Source organism: Mirounga leonina, unplaced genomic scaffold (genome assembly GCF_011800145.1).
Source record: "Mirounga leonina isolate KUSES-001 unplaced genomic scaffold, KU_Mleo_1.0 Mir_170, whole genome shotgun sequence".
NCBI lineage: Eukaryota > Metazoa > Chordata > Mammalia > Carnivora > Phocidae > Mirounga > Mirounga leonina.
The window spans coordinates 7,540,642-7,557,862 of NW_023270433.1; the positions used below are offsets into that span (position 1 = coordinate 7,540,642).

Sequence of the window (17,221 nt, forward strand, 5' to 3'; positions counted from 1 at the left end):
TTTCTTCTTTTCTTCTGCTCGCGCCCTCCTCCTTGCCGGACCAGCCCGGGCTTCCCGCCCCGCGACCTCCCACTGCCTTCTCGGGGCCCCTCTCCCTTTCCCTCCGCCCCGCCCCGACCGAGGAGGCGGGTCCAGCCGCGCGACACACCAATCCAAGCGTCCTGAGCCCCCTCTGCCTCTCGCGAGTCCCGCCCCACGCCGCCGTCCGCCAATCGCGCTCCGCACCTGCCCCGCCAGGCCGCCCAATTGCAGGCAGGCTGGGCCGCCGGCGCCCCGCCCCTCCCGCGCTCGGCGGCAGCTCCGCGGGCGGCCGCGCTGGGCCTCAGCATTCTCCCAGCGGCGCCGCGTAGCGTCGGGCTCGGGCGGCCGCGTCCGGCGCGCAGGGGGCGGCGCTGCTGCTCGCGGGGTGCTGGGCAGAGGCGGCGAGCGAGGCGGGTGCCACCGGCCGGCCGGAAAGGCGCCTCAGCTCCGCCGGGGCCCGCGGCGCGGGACCCAGGACTGAAGAGGAGGCGGCGCCCCGACTGCCCGGGCCCGGTGCCCGCCCGGAGGGGGCCGTGGCCGGCCGTTCCCGGCCCGGACTGTCCCCGCCGCGCCTCCCGGAGAGGCCCCCCAGAGCTCCCGGTCGCCCCCTGGGGGTGCCCTCAGCCGCCCCGGACTCACCTGCGCGGGCCGCCGGGCACCCAGGTGCGGGGGCGTGTGCGCGGCTAGGGCGCCTCCCCCGGCCGCCAGCGGGGCGGGGGCGGGGTCGCCCGCCGCCTTCGGCTTCACCGGTCCGCCAGCCGCGCCCGGTAGTGCGGCGAGAGCCCCCCGGTGACCGCGGTGCGGGATGCTGCCTGCCAGCCCGGCCGCTCGCGCGCCCTCCTCCACCCCTGCCCCTGCCTCCTGGGCCATGCCCCGCTGTTTACATGCAGGTGAAGCCCCCGGCCACTCCGAGCCGCTCCGAGCCCCGGCTCCCCGACGGTGAAGCCAGCCGGCCCGCGAACTGGACTGGTCGCTCAGACCTGGGCCCTCCGGACTTAGATCCCCGCCTGCTCGGCCGCCTTCGCCACCATCTGGGCGGGATCCGGCTCTGATGTTTTGAGGAGGGGGTGTGGTGTAGGGAAAGGAATCCTGGGGATTTCTGGCTTCCCCCCCTTTTTTGGCCTTCGGGGCTTCAGACTCAGGGAACTCGCTCATGGCTTTCTTGATGAAGAAGAAGAAATTCAAATTCCAAACCACTTTCACCCTGGAGGAGCTGACTGCGGTCCCCTTCGTGAACGGAGTCCTCTTCTGCAAGGTCCGGCTGCTGGATGGCGGGGATTTTGTCAGCCTGTCGTCAAGGTAGGAGCTGGGGCAGTCGCGCCTGCGGGCGGGGGGCGGGGGGGATGATGAGTTAGATCTAGCCACTTGGCACGTGGAAGCGCCCCTGTGGGCCCAGAGAGTCCTGGGGATTATGTGTGTCTGGGGCAGGTTTGCACAAGGCAGGGCTGAGTGATCTGGGAGGTCTGGGCCTGAGGAAACTGGCAGGGTGCCGGGCTGCAGGTGACCAGCTGGATAGGTGGGGGTTCGTTCTTTCAGCCCCCTCGTGGGGCCTTGCACACAGGCCCATTCCTCAGACTTGCACAAAGAGCCCACCAGCGTTTGTGCCTGGAGGGGCTGAGACGGGGAGGAGTATTCCTGGCCACCTTGCACCCAGCTGGCCGCTTGGGCTGTCATATGATTTAGAGCCTGGGCCAGCCACAGGTTCCCAGGCACCCCCGGCCTGGCTGGAGGGAGGTGGCTGGATTTTGGCCTGCCCAGCCCTCTCCGAGTGTCCGTCCTCTTCTGGCTGTGGCTGGGCTGCTTTGCATTGCAAATGCCCTTGTCAAGGAGGCTGCCACCCTCCCTGAAAGAGGCTCAGTCCAGTTTGGTTTATGGATTCTTCCCCATCCTGCAGGTCCAGCTGTCCAGCTCATTGCCGAGGGTGACTGAGTTCCTGAGCTGCACCCACTGACTGTGCCCACCTGGGGTCACATGGTTGGGACTTGCTGGGGGGAGAGTGTCTTGGAGTCTGACAGATGGGGGTTCAAGTCCTAGCTCTGTCACTTTCTGGGCCCCATACAGGTCTCTGTCAGAGTTGTGGAGAAGTTTCAGTAGATAGAATGCAGTACAGGACCTGGCCCAGTGCCTAGGACATGCTGGTTCCCTTCCCTGGTCTGTCCCTTTGCTCCTCAGGCCTCCTTGTGGGCCCAGTTAGCTGGAGCTGCCTCACAGTTCTGAGTTGGAGAAACTGAGGCCCAGAAAGAGGAAGTAAGTGGCTTTCCAGGAACCTCACAGGAGGCAGTTGTCAACAGAACTTGGCCTATTTGGAGACCTGTTGGATGAATCTGGTGGTCTGGGAGGACGCCGGCAAGGGGGTGGGGGGGGGGTGGGCATACAGCCTAACCCAGATTTAGGAATCTCTGGTGCAGACAGGGTGGGGTGCCTTTTCTCTGCACTTGGGCCCACTCAGGCCTGGAGGCTCCCCAGTCTGCTGGGAACTGCTTATCTGAGGAATTCAGAGAAAGGCTGCCCTTTGTTGTGGGGGCTGGTGGCAGTCCTCCGCTGCCTGGGAAGGCTGCGATCCCGAGCCCATGGCCACCCACAGAGCTGCCCAAGGTTTTGGGGAAAGGTTGTGCTCAGAGCTAGGGTCTGGAGTCAGCCACTCACTGACTGGGTGACCTTGGGCAAGTTACCTAAACTCTTGGATTCCAAGAACCGGCGACTGTTGGTGAGGTGATTCCCATTTTACTAGCACTTCTTCCTTAATTCCATGGAGTGGGGGTGGAGGTGGGGGGGGGGCGGGAACTGTAGGATTATTATCCCCATTTTACAGAGGTGAAAACTGAGGCTCAGGGAGGGAGTGATTTGCATGAGCTAATACAGCAGAGCCCAGATTCCCTCAGGGTGTGCTTTTAACCACTATCCTGTTCCACCTTTGAGCCTTCGTTTCCTTGTCTGTGAAATGGGAGAAGTCATACCTGCCCCTAGAGTTGTGAGGAGAATGGATAATGGCTGTGCCACGTCTGGCTCAGGCAAATTGTGCAGCAGTTGTGGTTACTCTGGCAGAGGGGTCCGGGCCCCAGGCCTCCCACTTCTTGGAGGGACCAGCCAGAGTCAGCAGAGGGCCCACCCGTGAGCTAGGGGTGGAACAGGGTCTTAGATCCCACGGAGGAATCTGTATCTAGCCCCAGACTGAGGCCTCCTCCCAGGCACGGGAGCCACTGTCACCCTACCTGTCAGCCTTTCCATTGCCCTAAACCTGCCCCCTCATCTGGGAAAGTCTGGAAAGTTCCAGGTTTCGGCCCACAGTGGATTTCACCTTTGCCTCCCCTTCTTCCCTCCTGGCAAGGGGCCATGGATTCCCTGAACCCAGCTGAGCCCAAACAGCCTTTCCCAGCCCTCATCCTGGTTGAAACCTGACAGCGTTGTGGAGGGAGGAGCTGACATTGAGCCCCCAAGGCTGGGCACTTAGTGGGCTCTGGGTACCTGTCAGCTGCTGGGCAGGTGTGGCTGGAGGGAGCACACAGGGACATTGGGACCTGAGGCTGCTTTAGAGCTGCTTTGGCTTTTGCCCAGGAGTTAGGGGTTCCTGGGCTCCTACCTCCTCCACGCCTATCCCGCCCATCCTGTTCTGCAGCCTGGGAGCCTCGCCTCACAGCCCACCTCTCCAGATGGCCAAGGCCCCATTGTTTTGGAGTTGGGGTAGGGTCAGGGGTGATGACACCTGCTTAGACCTTGGGCCCAGATCCAGTAGCATACTCTTCCCAATCCCAGGGATCCCTGGGATGGCCCAGAGACTGCTGGTGTCCACATGGGTGTTGTCTGAGTAAAGCAGGCCTGAGGCCCCACCCCTGCAGCACCCGCCTTCCTAGCTGGAGTGTTTCCCTGTGTTGGGTGCCATGGCAACAGCCGGGTACACAGCTCCAGCGTGACCTAATTTGAGCAGGTAGAACAGGTGGTATATCGCGCTGTTCCCCAGCCTCATCTTTCTGAGGCCTCCTTACAAACCATAATCCTCACAGCTCCCGTGTTCCGAGGGCCCACGCTCTGTGCCAGGGTTTTGCAAGTGGTGTATCCATTAATCCTCTTGGCCCTGGGGATGGGGAATGGGGGGGCGCGCCGAAGCCAGAGAGGTGAAGCCATATGCCAGACGTCACCCAGCTGGTAATGTAATTTGGAAGATAACCTTTTTATCATTAGGGTTTAAACTGCCTTGATGTGCACTTCCTGAATGCTAGGGACCTGCCGAGCACCTCGGACATGTGATCAGTTGAGCCCGGGAACCACTCCGTGAGCTGATGAGGACACTGGGCTCAGGAGAGCCGAAGCGATGGGCCCATTTCTCTCAGCTAGGGAGTGGCAGGGCTGTGATTTAAACTGGGCAGGCCTAGCTCCAAAGTCCTGCCTTGCCTTGGTGGCAGAGGGCTGGAAGCAGCTACAGCCCCATGGGATGCCCCAGACGTTTGAAGAAGGTTCTTTTTATTGGGTGGGGTGGTGCAGGAAAGTCATTTGAATACTTTGGAGGCATCAAGCTAGATCCTGAGACAAAGGGGCCCTAGGGCCACAGGTGGGGGTGAAGCTGAAATCACTCCCAGGGATTTGGGGCCAGGCACAGGCTGGCCCAGGGGTACATGGTGTTTGCCAAGGTCCCTGCTGGGGGGCCCTCCAGGCACATGCATCCACATGGCATCTGGGAGGCTTTCCCAGGGGTCCTGGGAGGGAGGCAGACGTCCCAGCCAAGTCTGGTGAGTTGGGAGGCAGCAGGCCAGGCATTAGTCTCTCAGGGCAGGCTGGGTGCAGGCTTCCAGCTCTGAGCCAATCTATCCTTCAGGCAAGAAGAATCCCAAACATCCCAAGAGGTCTCTGTGCCCCACTGGCATGAGTCCTGTGGCCTGGCCCATGCACGTGCTGGTGGTGCCAGGGGAGGGAGCGAGAGGGAGGCGTTGATGTACCTTCTAGCAAGTCCTCTCAGGAGGAGACTGGCGGCCAGTGCGGTAGGGAGGGCCTGGTGCAAATGAAGATGGGGGGTGGCCAGGCCGGACCCCTCCTGGCCTTGGGGGCCCAGCTGAGGGGCAGGGGGGCAGTGTGGCCTGGTTTGCCCATTAAGAGGATGGCTCTTGGCTGCTGAGTGGAGAAGAGGCAGGGGGGCCTGACCAGCACCCCGTAAGGGACAGTGGGAGTTGGCTGGGTGGGTTTTGCCGGCGTGGCTGCGCGGTGACAGGCAGAGGGAGAAGAGCGGGCAGCCTGGAGAGAAGGTTGGCAGGCAGAGTGGGCAGGTGGGTTTCCCGGTCCTGACGCGCCTGGCACCACACCTAGTGCTTAGTGGCTGCCAGAAGATGGAGGTTCACTGGGTGCACAGTGGCCAAATGTAGCGAGGATTTTGCTGCCCCATACTGTGCTCTAATAGTTTTTGACAGAATAAAAATCTAGACTTTTGGTTTCTTTTAGACTGGGTATCCGGCCGCAGTGCACATGGCAGCGTTTGTCCCCAGGGGCTTTGCAGCTGCCTTCTCCGCGGGATGCCCGCTCTGGCTCCTGACCCCGCTGCACACCTCCGGATCTCCGCCATAGTCTGCCTCCCTCCTTTTACCAGGTCCTGCCTGGTCCCTGGGGCCCCTGTGGAATGCCTTCCACGTGCAGGCTGAGCAGACAGACAGCCGTGCAGCGAAGTCCTGCTGGCAAGCTGCAGAGGCCACCGCAGGCAGCCAGGGGGGCACCAGGCCAGCCGCTGGGTCCCTGTGGGGTCAGACTGTGCTGCTAGTGCCCGTGGTGAAGCCTGAAGCTGCCCAGCCTGGGCCTGGCCTTGATGTCTGCTCCTTGGACCTGGCCTTTGCCGCCAGCTGGCCACACCTTTGGCAGATGCCACCCTGGCAGGCCCTGCCACCTGTCTGCCAGCCTACCAGCGGCAGAGCCCTGACCCGAGGTGATCTGGTTCTGTGGAGGCGAGGCTATTCCCTGAGGCCCGTTCCTCCCGTTGAGCTCTGTCCTGGGAGCCACTCTGGCCACAGGTTCTCAGCAGCAAGGACATCGTGTGTGTGAGCGCCCTGAGTGCCCTTGAACTCTGCTTGCTCAGTACCCGGAAGTCCCGACTCACATTCGGGAAGCCGTGCTGAGCCTTGTGACGGCTGCTAGTTGTCTGCTCTCGTGTCTCAGGAGCCTGGGGACTGTGTGTGTGCAGTCTAGTGACTGCCGTGTGGTGACCCTGCGGTCACCTGCCTGTTGCTGGGGATGGGCAGTCTAACACCGTGGCAGCCAGGGGAGGTTTATCTTCATCCTGCCAGACCGCTACGGCGAGGTTTGAGCAGGGGGGAAACGTCAGACTTGCTCAGAAAGAGACCCGGCTGGGGGCAGTGGGAGGCGTCTCTCTTCTATCCAGCTTGTCTGGCAAGTGCTTCTGGTCGTGGGCACACCAGGCCAGCCCCCATGGCTTCAGATGTGCTCTGCGACCTGAAGTCTGCCATCCCCTGGGCCTCTGGCTCTGGGTAGGTCACACTAGCCAGTGGTGGCCTTGGTGAGACCTGAAACTGCCCAGTGTGTGCCTGCTAGTGGTGTCTGTTTAGGGCTGTGCTTGCAAACCCTTGGTCTCTACTCGGAGCCTCTTCGGGCCCCTTGGGCTTGGAATAGCTCTCCCATGCAGGCTTGGAGCTGCCGACCCCTGACCCTGCCCAGATGTCAACCAAGAGCCGCCAGCCAGCAGCCCCCTCCGGCCAACTTGGTTCAGCAGTTGGGAGGAGGCAGCTCTGATGGAGGACTCGCTGCCTAGTTGGTCAGGCGGGTGCCCTGCCCCGGCCATAGGACTGGGAAGGACGTTCCGTCCTGCTTCTGGCTCCCTGTGTGACTTTGGGCAAGGAACTTAGTCCCTTAGATCCTACCAAGGGGGGCTGGTGGTGCCTGCCTCGCAGTGTCCTTGGGAGGACACAGTGAGATAATGCCTGTCAAACGTCCAGCGTGGCTTCTGGGACATGCTAGAAGCACAGTACACGCTGTAGTCCATCCTCCCGTCCCGGCGCTGAGTCACGGCGGTGGGCTGGGGGGCGCAGCTCAGCTCCCCCCGACCCCCCACCTGTCCCATGGCAGCTGGTAGTTCTCTGTGGGCCAGGACTGACCCTGGGGTGCTGTCCCTCTCTCCCGTGATTCTGTGGGGTGCTGTGGGGAGAGGGCATTTTCCCCACGGGGCTCTCTGCCCTTCAGGGGGTGGGACTGGGCCAGGAGCACACTTACTGTCTAAGGGGACTGTTACCTTGCTGGAGCACAGGGTCCCCAGTGGGTCTCTGTGCTTTTTTTGCCCCCACTGCTTTGAGCCTGCCCCACCTTGGTGTGCTTGGCCCTGAGCCAGTGCAGTCTGGGGCACTCTCCCCAGGAGGGCCTGGGCTGGGGGTGGGGGGGGAGGTCTGCCTCTCCACAGCCAGCTTTAGGACCTACTCTGACAGGCCGACAGTAGCCCCCCCCGCTCGAGGTAGAGGGCCCCAGTGTCAGACTCTGCTGGGGACAGGGGGGTGGACGCCAGGGGCCCCTCAGTGGGTGGGAGGCCCCTGCCTCTCCTGGTGCTCCCCTTGCTTGCACCACACCTTACTCTTCTGGTTGTTTGCTTCTGCAGTTACCTCGACCTCAAGCTCCCTTCCCCCACTGCTTCACTTGGCTAAACTCCTGCTCAGCCCAAGAGTTGCCTCCTCTGGGAAGACTTCCCTGGACTCTTTTGCCCTCTCTACCCACTGTGGGCCCTCATGTCAGGACACTATAGTGTCTGTCCCTGCCTCTTAGCTCCTTCCCCAGACCGTGGGCAGGAGTGGCGTCCGTTGCATCTTAGTCCTGGGGCTTCTGCTGCCGGTTGGTGCTGGCAGGGGGCTGGGACTTCTCTCCCCTGGCACTGAACCAGTGTGGGCACTGGTGGTGCTGGATCGTGGGCCGGATGGTGTGCTGGCCACAGCCAGCTGCTTGGGTCCGGCCCCTCCCCACCCTGGGGCCAGAGGTATCAGTCCGTGTCAGGAGCAGCCCTCACCCGCGCACCAGGCAGCTGGGCACCGCTGTGGGCTCAGAGGCCGTGACTGAGAGGCAGCTGGGGGCACCGATGGCTTGTGTGGGGTGGACCCTCTGTGGGAGGTGGGGATGCTCCTGGTGGGATGCGGAGGAGGAGGGGGGTGGGGCTCACCCCGGGCTCTGCTGTTGGGCCTTGGCAGCTGCTCGCTGGCTCTCTGACAGTGGCCAGGGGCCTTGTCCTCTCAGCCTTGGCTTCTTCCTCCATCAGATGGTGTGGGGGTGCTCATGTGAGGGTGGGAGGGGTACCTGTTCAGCACAGGGCCTCGCACCTAGCAGCTGAAAGCAGACCAGACTTGCTGAGCGGGGAGAAAGTGCATAGCGCAGTGCTGGGGAGGGTTCTGGGGAAGGCAGGCAGGGCATCCTCTCCTGCCACCGCTTCCTCTCTGAGAGCAGACATGCGGGGGCAGAGCACACCTGCGGCTCCCAGGCCCGCAGGGGACAATTTCCTGAACACCTTCCGTGTAGGGGGCCTGTGGTGGCTCCAGGGGGCAAAGCCCTGCCATCACAGGACCCCTCCCCAGGAAGCAGTGCTGGGTTTGGTCCCAGTGAGGAGTGGGCAGGTGGTGGGGAGAAGAGCAGCCTGGGGCAGAGGGAGGGCAAGGGCAAGAGGGCCGAACAGGGAGGAGCCCAGCGGCCGGGGGGGCCTGGAGTGGCAGGAGGCCATGGGGAGGGGTTTGGACCTTTTTGGAGGGGGGAGCCCCAGAAGGGTCAGATTTGTATTTTAGGACCACCAAGGGCAGCCATGGGGTTGTCTCCTTGGGGCTCCAGTTTGCAGAAGGGGAGGTGGCTGTCAGCTGTCATCATGGAATGGTTCCAAACAAGGCTCGAGCCTCCTCTGCAGTGGGAATGAACAAGCCGCTGCTACTCACAACCAGGACGGGCGTCACAAACAACGTGAAGGGAAGGAAGCGGACGAGCATGCTGTGTGATGTTGTTGATACAAAGTTCAAAAGCAATCTGATTCAAAAAACCCACCCTAATATGAGTCAGGATGATGGTATCTCTGTTGGGGTGGCAGTCATGCCTGCAAGGGGCTTCTGGGGCCTGTCCTGCTTCTTAGGGGCTGGTTATGGATTCTGAGAATCTGTGAGCTGAACACTGACAACGTGTGCACACATGTGTATCAGCAACAGCCGTGAGACATCCGACGCCTCTGGGAGTGCTGGGCACCTCTAGACAAAAACGAGGCGCTTCCTTGGCTGCCTGGAAGTCTGGAGGAGGTCCTGTCTTCCCAGGGTCTTGCTGGTGGGGCAGTGTGAACTGTCCTGACCTGATAAGCATCGCTCCCGTTTATGAGGCTGTAACTCATCTTGGCAGCTGCCAACGGTCTTCTCCGGCAGCAGATTTTCCTTCTGCTGCTTGCGAAAACCCCAGCAGGGGCTGCTGGCCTGTGGGGCTTGGCAGTTCAGAGGGAGGATGGGCTCCTGAGGCTGCCAGACTGGAGATCTCTCTGAGCCGTGCTTTCCTCATCTGTGGAATGGGGTGGTAAGCTGCTTGGTGTTTGGATTAAGTGGATTAACACCGGTTATGTACCCACCGTAGCCCCCGGCACAGAGTAAGTGCTCAGCGACGGCTAGCAGTGATTGGTATTAATCCAGGACAGTTATTGGAGGGAACCCAGGGGCAGGAGCAGAAGGGAAAGGTCCATGTTCCTCTGTCTCTCCTTTGAATTGTTTCTCTTCTCTCTTCCTGCGGTTCACCTAGTCAGCAAACATTTGTGATTAGAGCCAGGCTGCTGCCCTGGTCTTGCATTGGGCACTGGGCCCAGCAGTGACCAAGACAGCCATGGTCCCTGACCTGGGGCCCATGAGCCGGGGGGGGGGGGGAAGCGGGGGTAGACACCATTAGCTGCATCCGCTCTCAGAGTTCTGAGCACCATGGGGGAGGGGAGGCATTGGCTTCTCCCACCTGCTCTGGCCCTAACCCCTCTCTTTGGGAGTGACTGACTGGGTACTCTCCCTGAATGCCAAGAGAAAGCTCCAGCACCTCCTAAACGTTTTGAGTTGGCTAAAGAGGAATCACATGGACCTGAATGAGAATGGCCACATGCATTTTGGATGCAGACAAGACAGGCCCTGGCTTATTCTGGATGTATCTCCAGGGTCCCCCTCGGGCCTGGCTCAGTGTAGTAAATGCTCAGTTAATATGTGTGGCATGAGTGAATGATGGAGGCAGTGATTGGCCCAGGGTCTGCCTGAGTCTGTAGGAGAATCAGGCATGGAGGAGGAGGTAGAGATTGGTGAGTCAGGGCCTCATGGTCCCACCTGACCCTGAGCCCTTTGTCCTGCGGTTGGAATCTTGGGGAGATGCTGAAGATGGCTGGAAAAACACATCTGAGTCTGTGAGGAGATGTGACTCTGAATGAGCGGTCTCTGAGTATCCCTCAGTCACCTCAGAAGACCAGGGAGCCATGTGTGGGGCAGTGGGAACATCTGGGGACAGATCAGAGGTGGCAGTAACCCTTGACCCCTTGGACTCTACAGAGAGCCAGAGGACGTGGCGCAACCATAGCTGGAAGGCCCCTTTCCTGGAGAGGGAAGAGCTTTGTAAGAAGGCCTATAGCAGCCCTTGTTGGGAGCAGGGCTGTGCAGGTCACTAATTTAATCAGACACTTCCTGAGTACCTACTGTGTGCCAGGTGCCATCCTCAGGACTCAGAAGCAGCAGTGAGCAAGACAAAGGCCCTGCCTCTAGGAGCTCCATGCTCTGAGACACGGGAGCCTTGTTCTTTTCTCGCCATACCTAAGACCCAGGCCCAGAAAAGGAAGTGATTTGTCTAGCTGCAGTAGTTGGGGGAAGGGTGCTTTCTGGAAAGACCCAATGGGGTTGGGGAGGGGCTCAGAGGATAGGGACATCACCCTGACTTGCTTAAGACCAGCCATTCAAGGAACAGGGCTCTGAGGATGGGATTCACTCCTGCCTGTCTCTGCTTCCTTGGATGATTCAAATGCCACCCAGATGTGAGTCAGCCAGGAGCGGCCCAGACAGGCCTGCCTGGGATAGCCCAGCCAGGTTCAAGGCTGGGGGAAACATTCAGATATGTGGTCCTGGGGTGGGGAAGGGAAGGCTTCATTAGGGGCCTGACGTGCCTGTATTCCCACTGGACCATCTGAGTTACTGCTGCTCGTAGCAGCCACATCCTTCATTCAACGTGAGTGCCCTCTGGGGGTGGGCTCCTGAGGTGGGGCTTGGGAGGACAGATCAGCACCTCATGTGTGACCAGTGGACTTCTTGCGAGTTTGCTCATCTGTGAAGTAGGCAGTGGTTATGCCTACAGAGTTAATGCCTGGCGTATGGGCCAGGATGCCTAGGAAACAGGAGCCCCGCTGGGACACACTGGGTACTGGGGGCATCTTTGTCCAGGTGCATGGGATTGGACCAGCACTTGGTCAGAGCTAGAAGTTTACTTTGGATCCTTTCAATGGCCTGCTCTCCTCTCGGGCTATACGAACAAGAGGGAGTGGCCCGTTGTTGTCAACTGAGAAGAGCATCCACAGGCCTCCCCTGGGTGGTGGGGAAGCCTCGTCTGTGGCCTGACTGGGTACGGAAGGCCGAGCAGGGAGGCGATGTAAAATGGGGAAGCTGGCACCTGCCTACTGTGGGTTTTCTGATCCAGCTCAAGCTTTGGGCTGGTGAGCGGCAGGATTCAAGCTCAGGTGCATCTGACTCCAGAATCCTTACTCCTGATCCTGATGCTTCCCCACCAAGCCTGAGTGATTGGTTGGCCCCCTACTCCTTTTTCAATCTGGAGTTGCTGCAGCCCCCAGTGGACCGTCCACTCTGTACTTCCACGGGTCACTCGCTGATGCCAGGAGCAGGGGAGCAGAGACGGGGTCTTGGGCGACTGGTGACACCGCCCCCCCCAGCACTCCCATGTCAGCACAGAGTGGCCGGCTTCTAGGAACCGACTGCTGCCTCATCCTGTTGCAGGAGGAGTGGCTGGCTGTGTCAGAGCTGCAGCAAGCTGCTTCCCTCGCGCGCGGCCCTGAATTCCTGGCAGGAGCCAGATGCTGCTGGGCTGCCACGTTGGCCACGTCGCTGGGATGGAAGCTCTACCGCTCCACGGCCCCTGGATGGACGCCTTGGCTGGTCCCCGGGGTGGGCCCCTCCCCAGGCGGCTGTACTCTCTTCTCTTCGGGGAAGTACAGGCAGATGTTGTCGATTTAAATTGTTTCCTTATTAGACTCTTGCCTCTCCCGGCCTGGGCTGGGTTTCATCAGCCCAGAACCTTGGCTGCATCACTGCGACTGACTGCTCGCTCCGCCAGGAACCCAGCCAAGGACTGGAGATCATGGAGTGGGCGTGGCTGAGGAGGCACTGACTGGGCTCTGTGACAGCCCCCTTGCCCCCCAGGGCTGCTGGACCAGCTGGGAGGGACTTAGGTGATGCAGCCTCGCTCTGGTTACCTGTCATTGTAGGGGCTGGATGGGAAGAATCCCGGGACCAGCCCTCTCAGGAACCCAGGAGCACAGCTGGGGCTGGGAGGTCCCTGGGGTCCCCCCTCAGTGCTCCTGGGTATGTCCCTCTTTTAGCTGGGGGCCCACCTCCTGCATCAGAATCCCAGGTGAGCTTGTTTGAGAAGTTTGGCCCATGGGGCATCTGGGTGGCTCAGTTGGTTAAGCGTCCTACTCTGATTTCGTGCTCAGCATGCCCCCCAGGACCCCCAGAATTTCCATCTCCAAATGTCAGTAGCACTAAGGTTGAGAGAGACACCCTGCCCTGTAGTCTAGTTCTGGCAGCGCCTAGGAATCTGTGTGATGAGCCAAGGGTTTTTCAGTGTTCCCTCGAGTCTGAGAAGCCCTGTTCTGCCGGGCCTTGCTTGTGGCCATGACTGAGCTGCTCCCGGCCAGACCGGGGCTCCGTGCTGGGCAGTGGTGGTAACGAGACCGGTGTGCAGACGAGACCATTCGGCTGGGACGGTGAAGTGCAGACGTGGGTGTGGGGTCACGCTGGAGCCCATTCCAGGGTCTGCCCCACTAACACCCTGGGTTCCCTTCTCCTAACTTTCTGTTCCTCTCATGACTGCGGGCCATGCTGTGTCTTCACTCCGACTCCAGGGAGAGGCACCAAATGGCCTGTTTGGTCCCTGTCTGCAGGGACCCTGTGGGTGTGGCAGCCTGTGGCCAGGAGGTGGCTCCCACTTGCACTGACCCCTTGTCACCTGAGTGATGGAGACCCTGGGGGTGCTAAGGCTCTGGGATCTTATTGCACTTTCCGGGTGGTGATGCCGGTCTGGGCCAGGCACTGGGGATGTGGCAGTGGGCTGACCTTGGGGAACCATGGAGCCTGGACTCTGGGGTGGCTGCTGCCGGGGATCTTGAATTTCTGAGCAGCCTCTCAATGTGAGGCTGAGGATGGTGGCTCACGTCAACCTGACCTGCCACCCTTCACAGGCTCTTCGGTTGCTGGGGCCTGGGAAGAAGCATTTCCCTTCTCCCAAGTGCCCACTTACCTTCCTGCTTTTGAGGGGAACTGACACGGGGAAGAAATGAAGATGTGGCCTTGGTGTCAGGTCAGCATCCAACCCTGTTCTGTGACTTGGGGCCTATCCTGTCTTCTTTAGATCTCAGTTTCTTCATCTGTAAAATGGGAATGATAATGGCACACATCTCATAGGATTGTGGTAGAATTCAGTTGGTCATATATATGAAACATGTATCCTGTAGCACGAGCTCAATGAATAGGACCCGCTTTTACTATTGATTAATTAAAGATGAGCCTGGGGGGCAGGGAAGGTGGTCTAGAGTGAGAGTCCCGCTCTTCAGCTCTGTCCTGGGCTCTAGGGAGACAGTGGTGACAGAAGAGATGCCGTCTTCATCTGTGGGGCTCCAGTGGTGGCCAGCTGCCTCCCTTGGTCTCTGACACACGGCAAAGCAGATACTCGGAAGACGTGGCCACACACACCGTGTTGGCAGAATTCTCTGTGTTCCCCATCCAGCTGAGCAGGAGGGAGAAACCAGACACAGCACCATGGAGTTATCCTGACAGCCTCAGGTGATGGGCAGTGAAGAAGAAGTCAGGGCTCCCTGAGATGAACCTCCTGGGGTCACTCGCCAGCCTGATCCACCTCCCCCCCCCACCCCCGGGCCTTTTCTCACCTCTTCCTGGGCCCCACCTCCTTCCCTCGGGGTCTTCTTGGGCTGTTCCCATTGCCTGGGACATCCCATCTAATCTGTCCCTGGCCAGCCTCACCTTGAGGTCCCAGCTCTGCTGTCACTGCCCCAGACCAGGTCAGGCCCCTGTCTGCACTCTCGGAGGCTGGTGGCAGTTATCAGTCACTTGTGAAGTGTCTGTCTCCCCCACTCAACTGGGGCCTACTCCGGGAAGTCTGCCCCTGCCGTGTCCCCACACCCACCTGGGCCCCGTGCCAAGCCAGCACCCACAGTAAGTCTCTGTGGATGCGTAATAGAGGCCTTGGTTGGGATTTGGGGCCAGGGACGCTCTGAGGGAGTTCTGCCAGCCTGAGGACATCAGCCGCCTGTGGTGCTGCTCTGCCCTATTTTAGGACAACCCAGAAATAACTGAATTCTGCTGCTGGGCTGGCCACAGTGGGCTGCGGTGGGTGGAGGGCTCGCCCTGTCTCTTTGGGGTTCGGACGTCTAATTGTATATCTTAAAGCTAAAAACAAAACTCCCCTGAAAACGTAGTCTCTGTAATTACCTCTCCCTGGCAGCATGGAGCTGGGGACTCATGCCTGAAACCCCAGGCTGGGGCGCCCTGGGGTCCTCATCACCATTTTCTGGGGGTGGTGCCTGGTCCTGTGGGAGGGGGAGTCTGGGCCCAGGCCTTGAATCAGGGAGATGAGGGGCCACACCCCCTTTTGCTTTTGACCAGCCCTTCTAACCTCACACCCTTTACTCATTTTTCAGTTTAAATTTCGATTATAGAAATGATTCTTGGACAGAAATGAAGATGGCCCGGGTGTCCCTCATCACCCTAGCCAGGCCTGCTGTGAGCTCCCTCCTTCCTTTGACCTTGTCCCCTCATGCCAGCGTGCCGATGAACAAGCCCCTCGCCTGGGAGCCCGGGCTCCAGGGTTCTGGATGCCTCCTCTCTGGGCTTGGCTACGTCATCTTTACGGTTCTGCTTTCCATCCTAGCCTGAGCCACATCGGCAGGGCGAGCCGTGGGGACACCCAGTCCTTTGTTTTCTTAACAAACGTCTTATTTATGATTTTTCTTCATAGATGCTCATTGGTTTTAATTCTTCGACGCTTCCTCTCTTTCTAAGATAGGCGCTCACTGTGCCTCCTGTCATTGCAGATCGACGTGAAGGCTGAGGGTGCCCAGGCAGGCCGGGTCCCTGTCCCCTGGGCCCACGGTCCATCAAGGTCACAGTGGTGTGAGGTGGCACTCGGCTTTCAGGGTCCTAGTCACCCTTCAGGTGGGCATGGGGCCGCTGCTCTTCCTGGGGGTCATTCCCCACAGTGGCTTTGTGGCCTCAGACCTCACGGCAACGCTGAGCCCTCCCAGAGTTCATTTCTCCCTGAGTCGTGCTTTTGAAAGAAGCCATATTGGTAGTTCCAGTTCAGAAGGAAAAGAAAAGGACACAATTCCCCTCCCCTCGTCTCTTCTGTGCTCCCCTACCTACCTGTGCACCCATGGGCGCCCGTGATTGCTGGCACCGCTCCACGGTTTGGAAGCTGGGCGCCGAGATCCCCTCTCCGGCCTCCCTCCCAGCACCCATGCCCCTCGCTTACTCAGCTCCGGCCACGCTGGCCTCCTGGTGCTTCAGTAAGCCTGTCAGGCCTCTCTGGGGTGGCTGGCCCTCCTGCCCGGGCTGCTTCTCCCCCAGGGCGTGGGTCACTGCCTCACCTGCTTCAGCTCTTTACTCAGATGTCCCCTTCCCTGGTCCCCGTCCCTCACGCTCTCCCCACCTGGGCCCTGCCTGCCGCCTCGCCTGGTTCCTTTTTCCTCCATAGCACTTAACTGCCATGTGGTGTGTGTTTGCCTCATTTTGTCAGTCTCCTGCCCGCGGCCAGACTAAGCCCCCCGAAGGCAGGAATTTCAGTTTTGTTCACTATTTATATCCCCAGGGCCTTCAGCAGTACCTGGCAGCTACTAAGTGCTTACTAAAAGGTTCACAGTGAATCAAGCTCCTGAGATTTCCACAAACCTGGCCTGGCCAGCTCCCACTTGGGCTCGTGGCCTCCTGCTTGGCATCCTTATTCCTGCCCTTTTTATGAACACCCCTCCCCTGCCCCAGAGCCTGAGTTCCTCTCCCTCCATTGCCCCTGTCCTGAGCCTGGTGGGACTCCCTCTCTCCAGGGCCAGGTCCTGGCTGTGTCATCTCTGGTTCTGTGACCTGGGCTCCAGACTGGCCCCTGCTCGTCACAGCTCTGCTGCTGGGGGTGAGTTGGCCTCTCTGAGCCTCACCTTCGCCACCTGCGAAGCGGGTATGGTGACACCCACCTTTCAGTGTTGAGGAGTGCCAGGTGGCACACAGTAGGCCTTCGGGAAAGGGCTGCTGCTGGGGCATTTATTTTACCCTTGCCGTGACCTCCTGGGCTGGACCGGGGTGGGGCTGTGAGCCTTGTCCCGTGGGAGTGGTGGTATTTAATCGTGTGTGTTTAGAGCCCTGTGGAAACAACGGGGAGGCTCAGCGCTGATCCCGTGAGCCCTGCCCCGGCCCATCTTCCTGTGGAGGGAGAGGAAGGTGCCTGTTACCTGAGCCTGGGAGGGCAACGGGTGGCCCCACCTGGCAGGCCCACAGGAACCCGGAGAGGGCCTCAGGCTTCCTGGCCCGTGTTCCCAGGGCAGACTCACAAAGGGGAAGGGAGAGAGCCTTCAATCCCAGACACTAATCCTAATTCCTCTGGGTGTTTCGACACGCCCAACACTGTGAGCTTCCTCCTCGGGTCTCCAGCAACTGCTTCCAAGTCCTGGGCTGAGCTGAGTGGAGGGGGTGGGTGGAGATCTGAGGGCCCGTGTGGGAGCCATGGCTACCCCCCAGATCCCCCGTTTAGGCTTGGGCCTCTGGCTACTCGGGAAATGTTTCTGCTCTTTTTGGCCTTCCACCCACCTACTCTGGGGTTGCTCTCTGCCTCTGCCTCAAGCCAATGTGGCAAGACAGAACCACCATCAGAGTACAATTCAAAGACCTCACCATGGCCCTTGAGGTCGCGCATGACACCTAACCCCCTTCACCCTCCCCAGCCACATCCCCTCTGCTTTCTTCCCCAGTCC

At 60.2% G+C, this 17,221-nt stretch overlaps 1 protein-coding gene across 2 annotated transcripts in view; it reads left to right on the top strand.

The window, feature by feature from the left end:
• The first annotated feature begins 391 nt into the window (after positions 1-391).
• Positions 392-17,221, top strand: part of FAM102A (family with sequence similarity 102 member A) — a 34,418-nt gene continuing 17,588 nt past the window's right edge. The window contains exon 1 of one of the 2 annotated variants that reach the window (XM_035015726.1): positions 392-1,320. In XM_035015726.1, coding sequence (XP_034871617.1) covers positions 1,175-1,320 — 146 coding nt within the window. In that variant the 5' untranslated portion in view covers positions 392-1,174. The remainder of the gene's footprint in view (positions 1,321-17,221) is intronic. The other variant, XM_035015727.1, reaches the window with a different exon arrangement.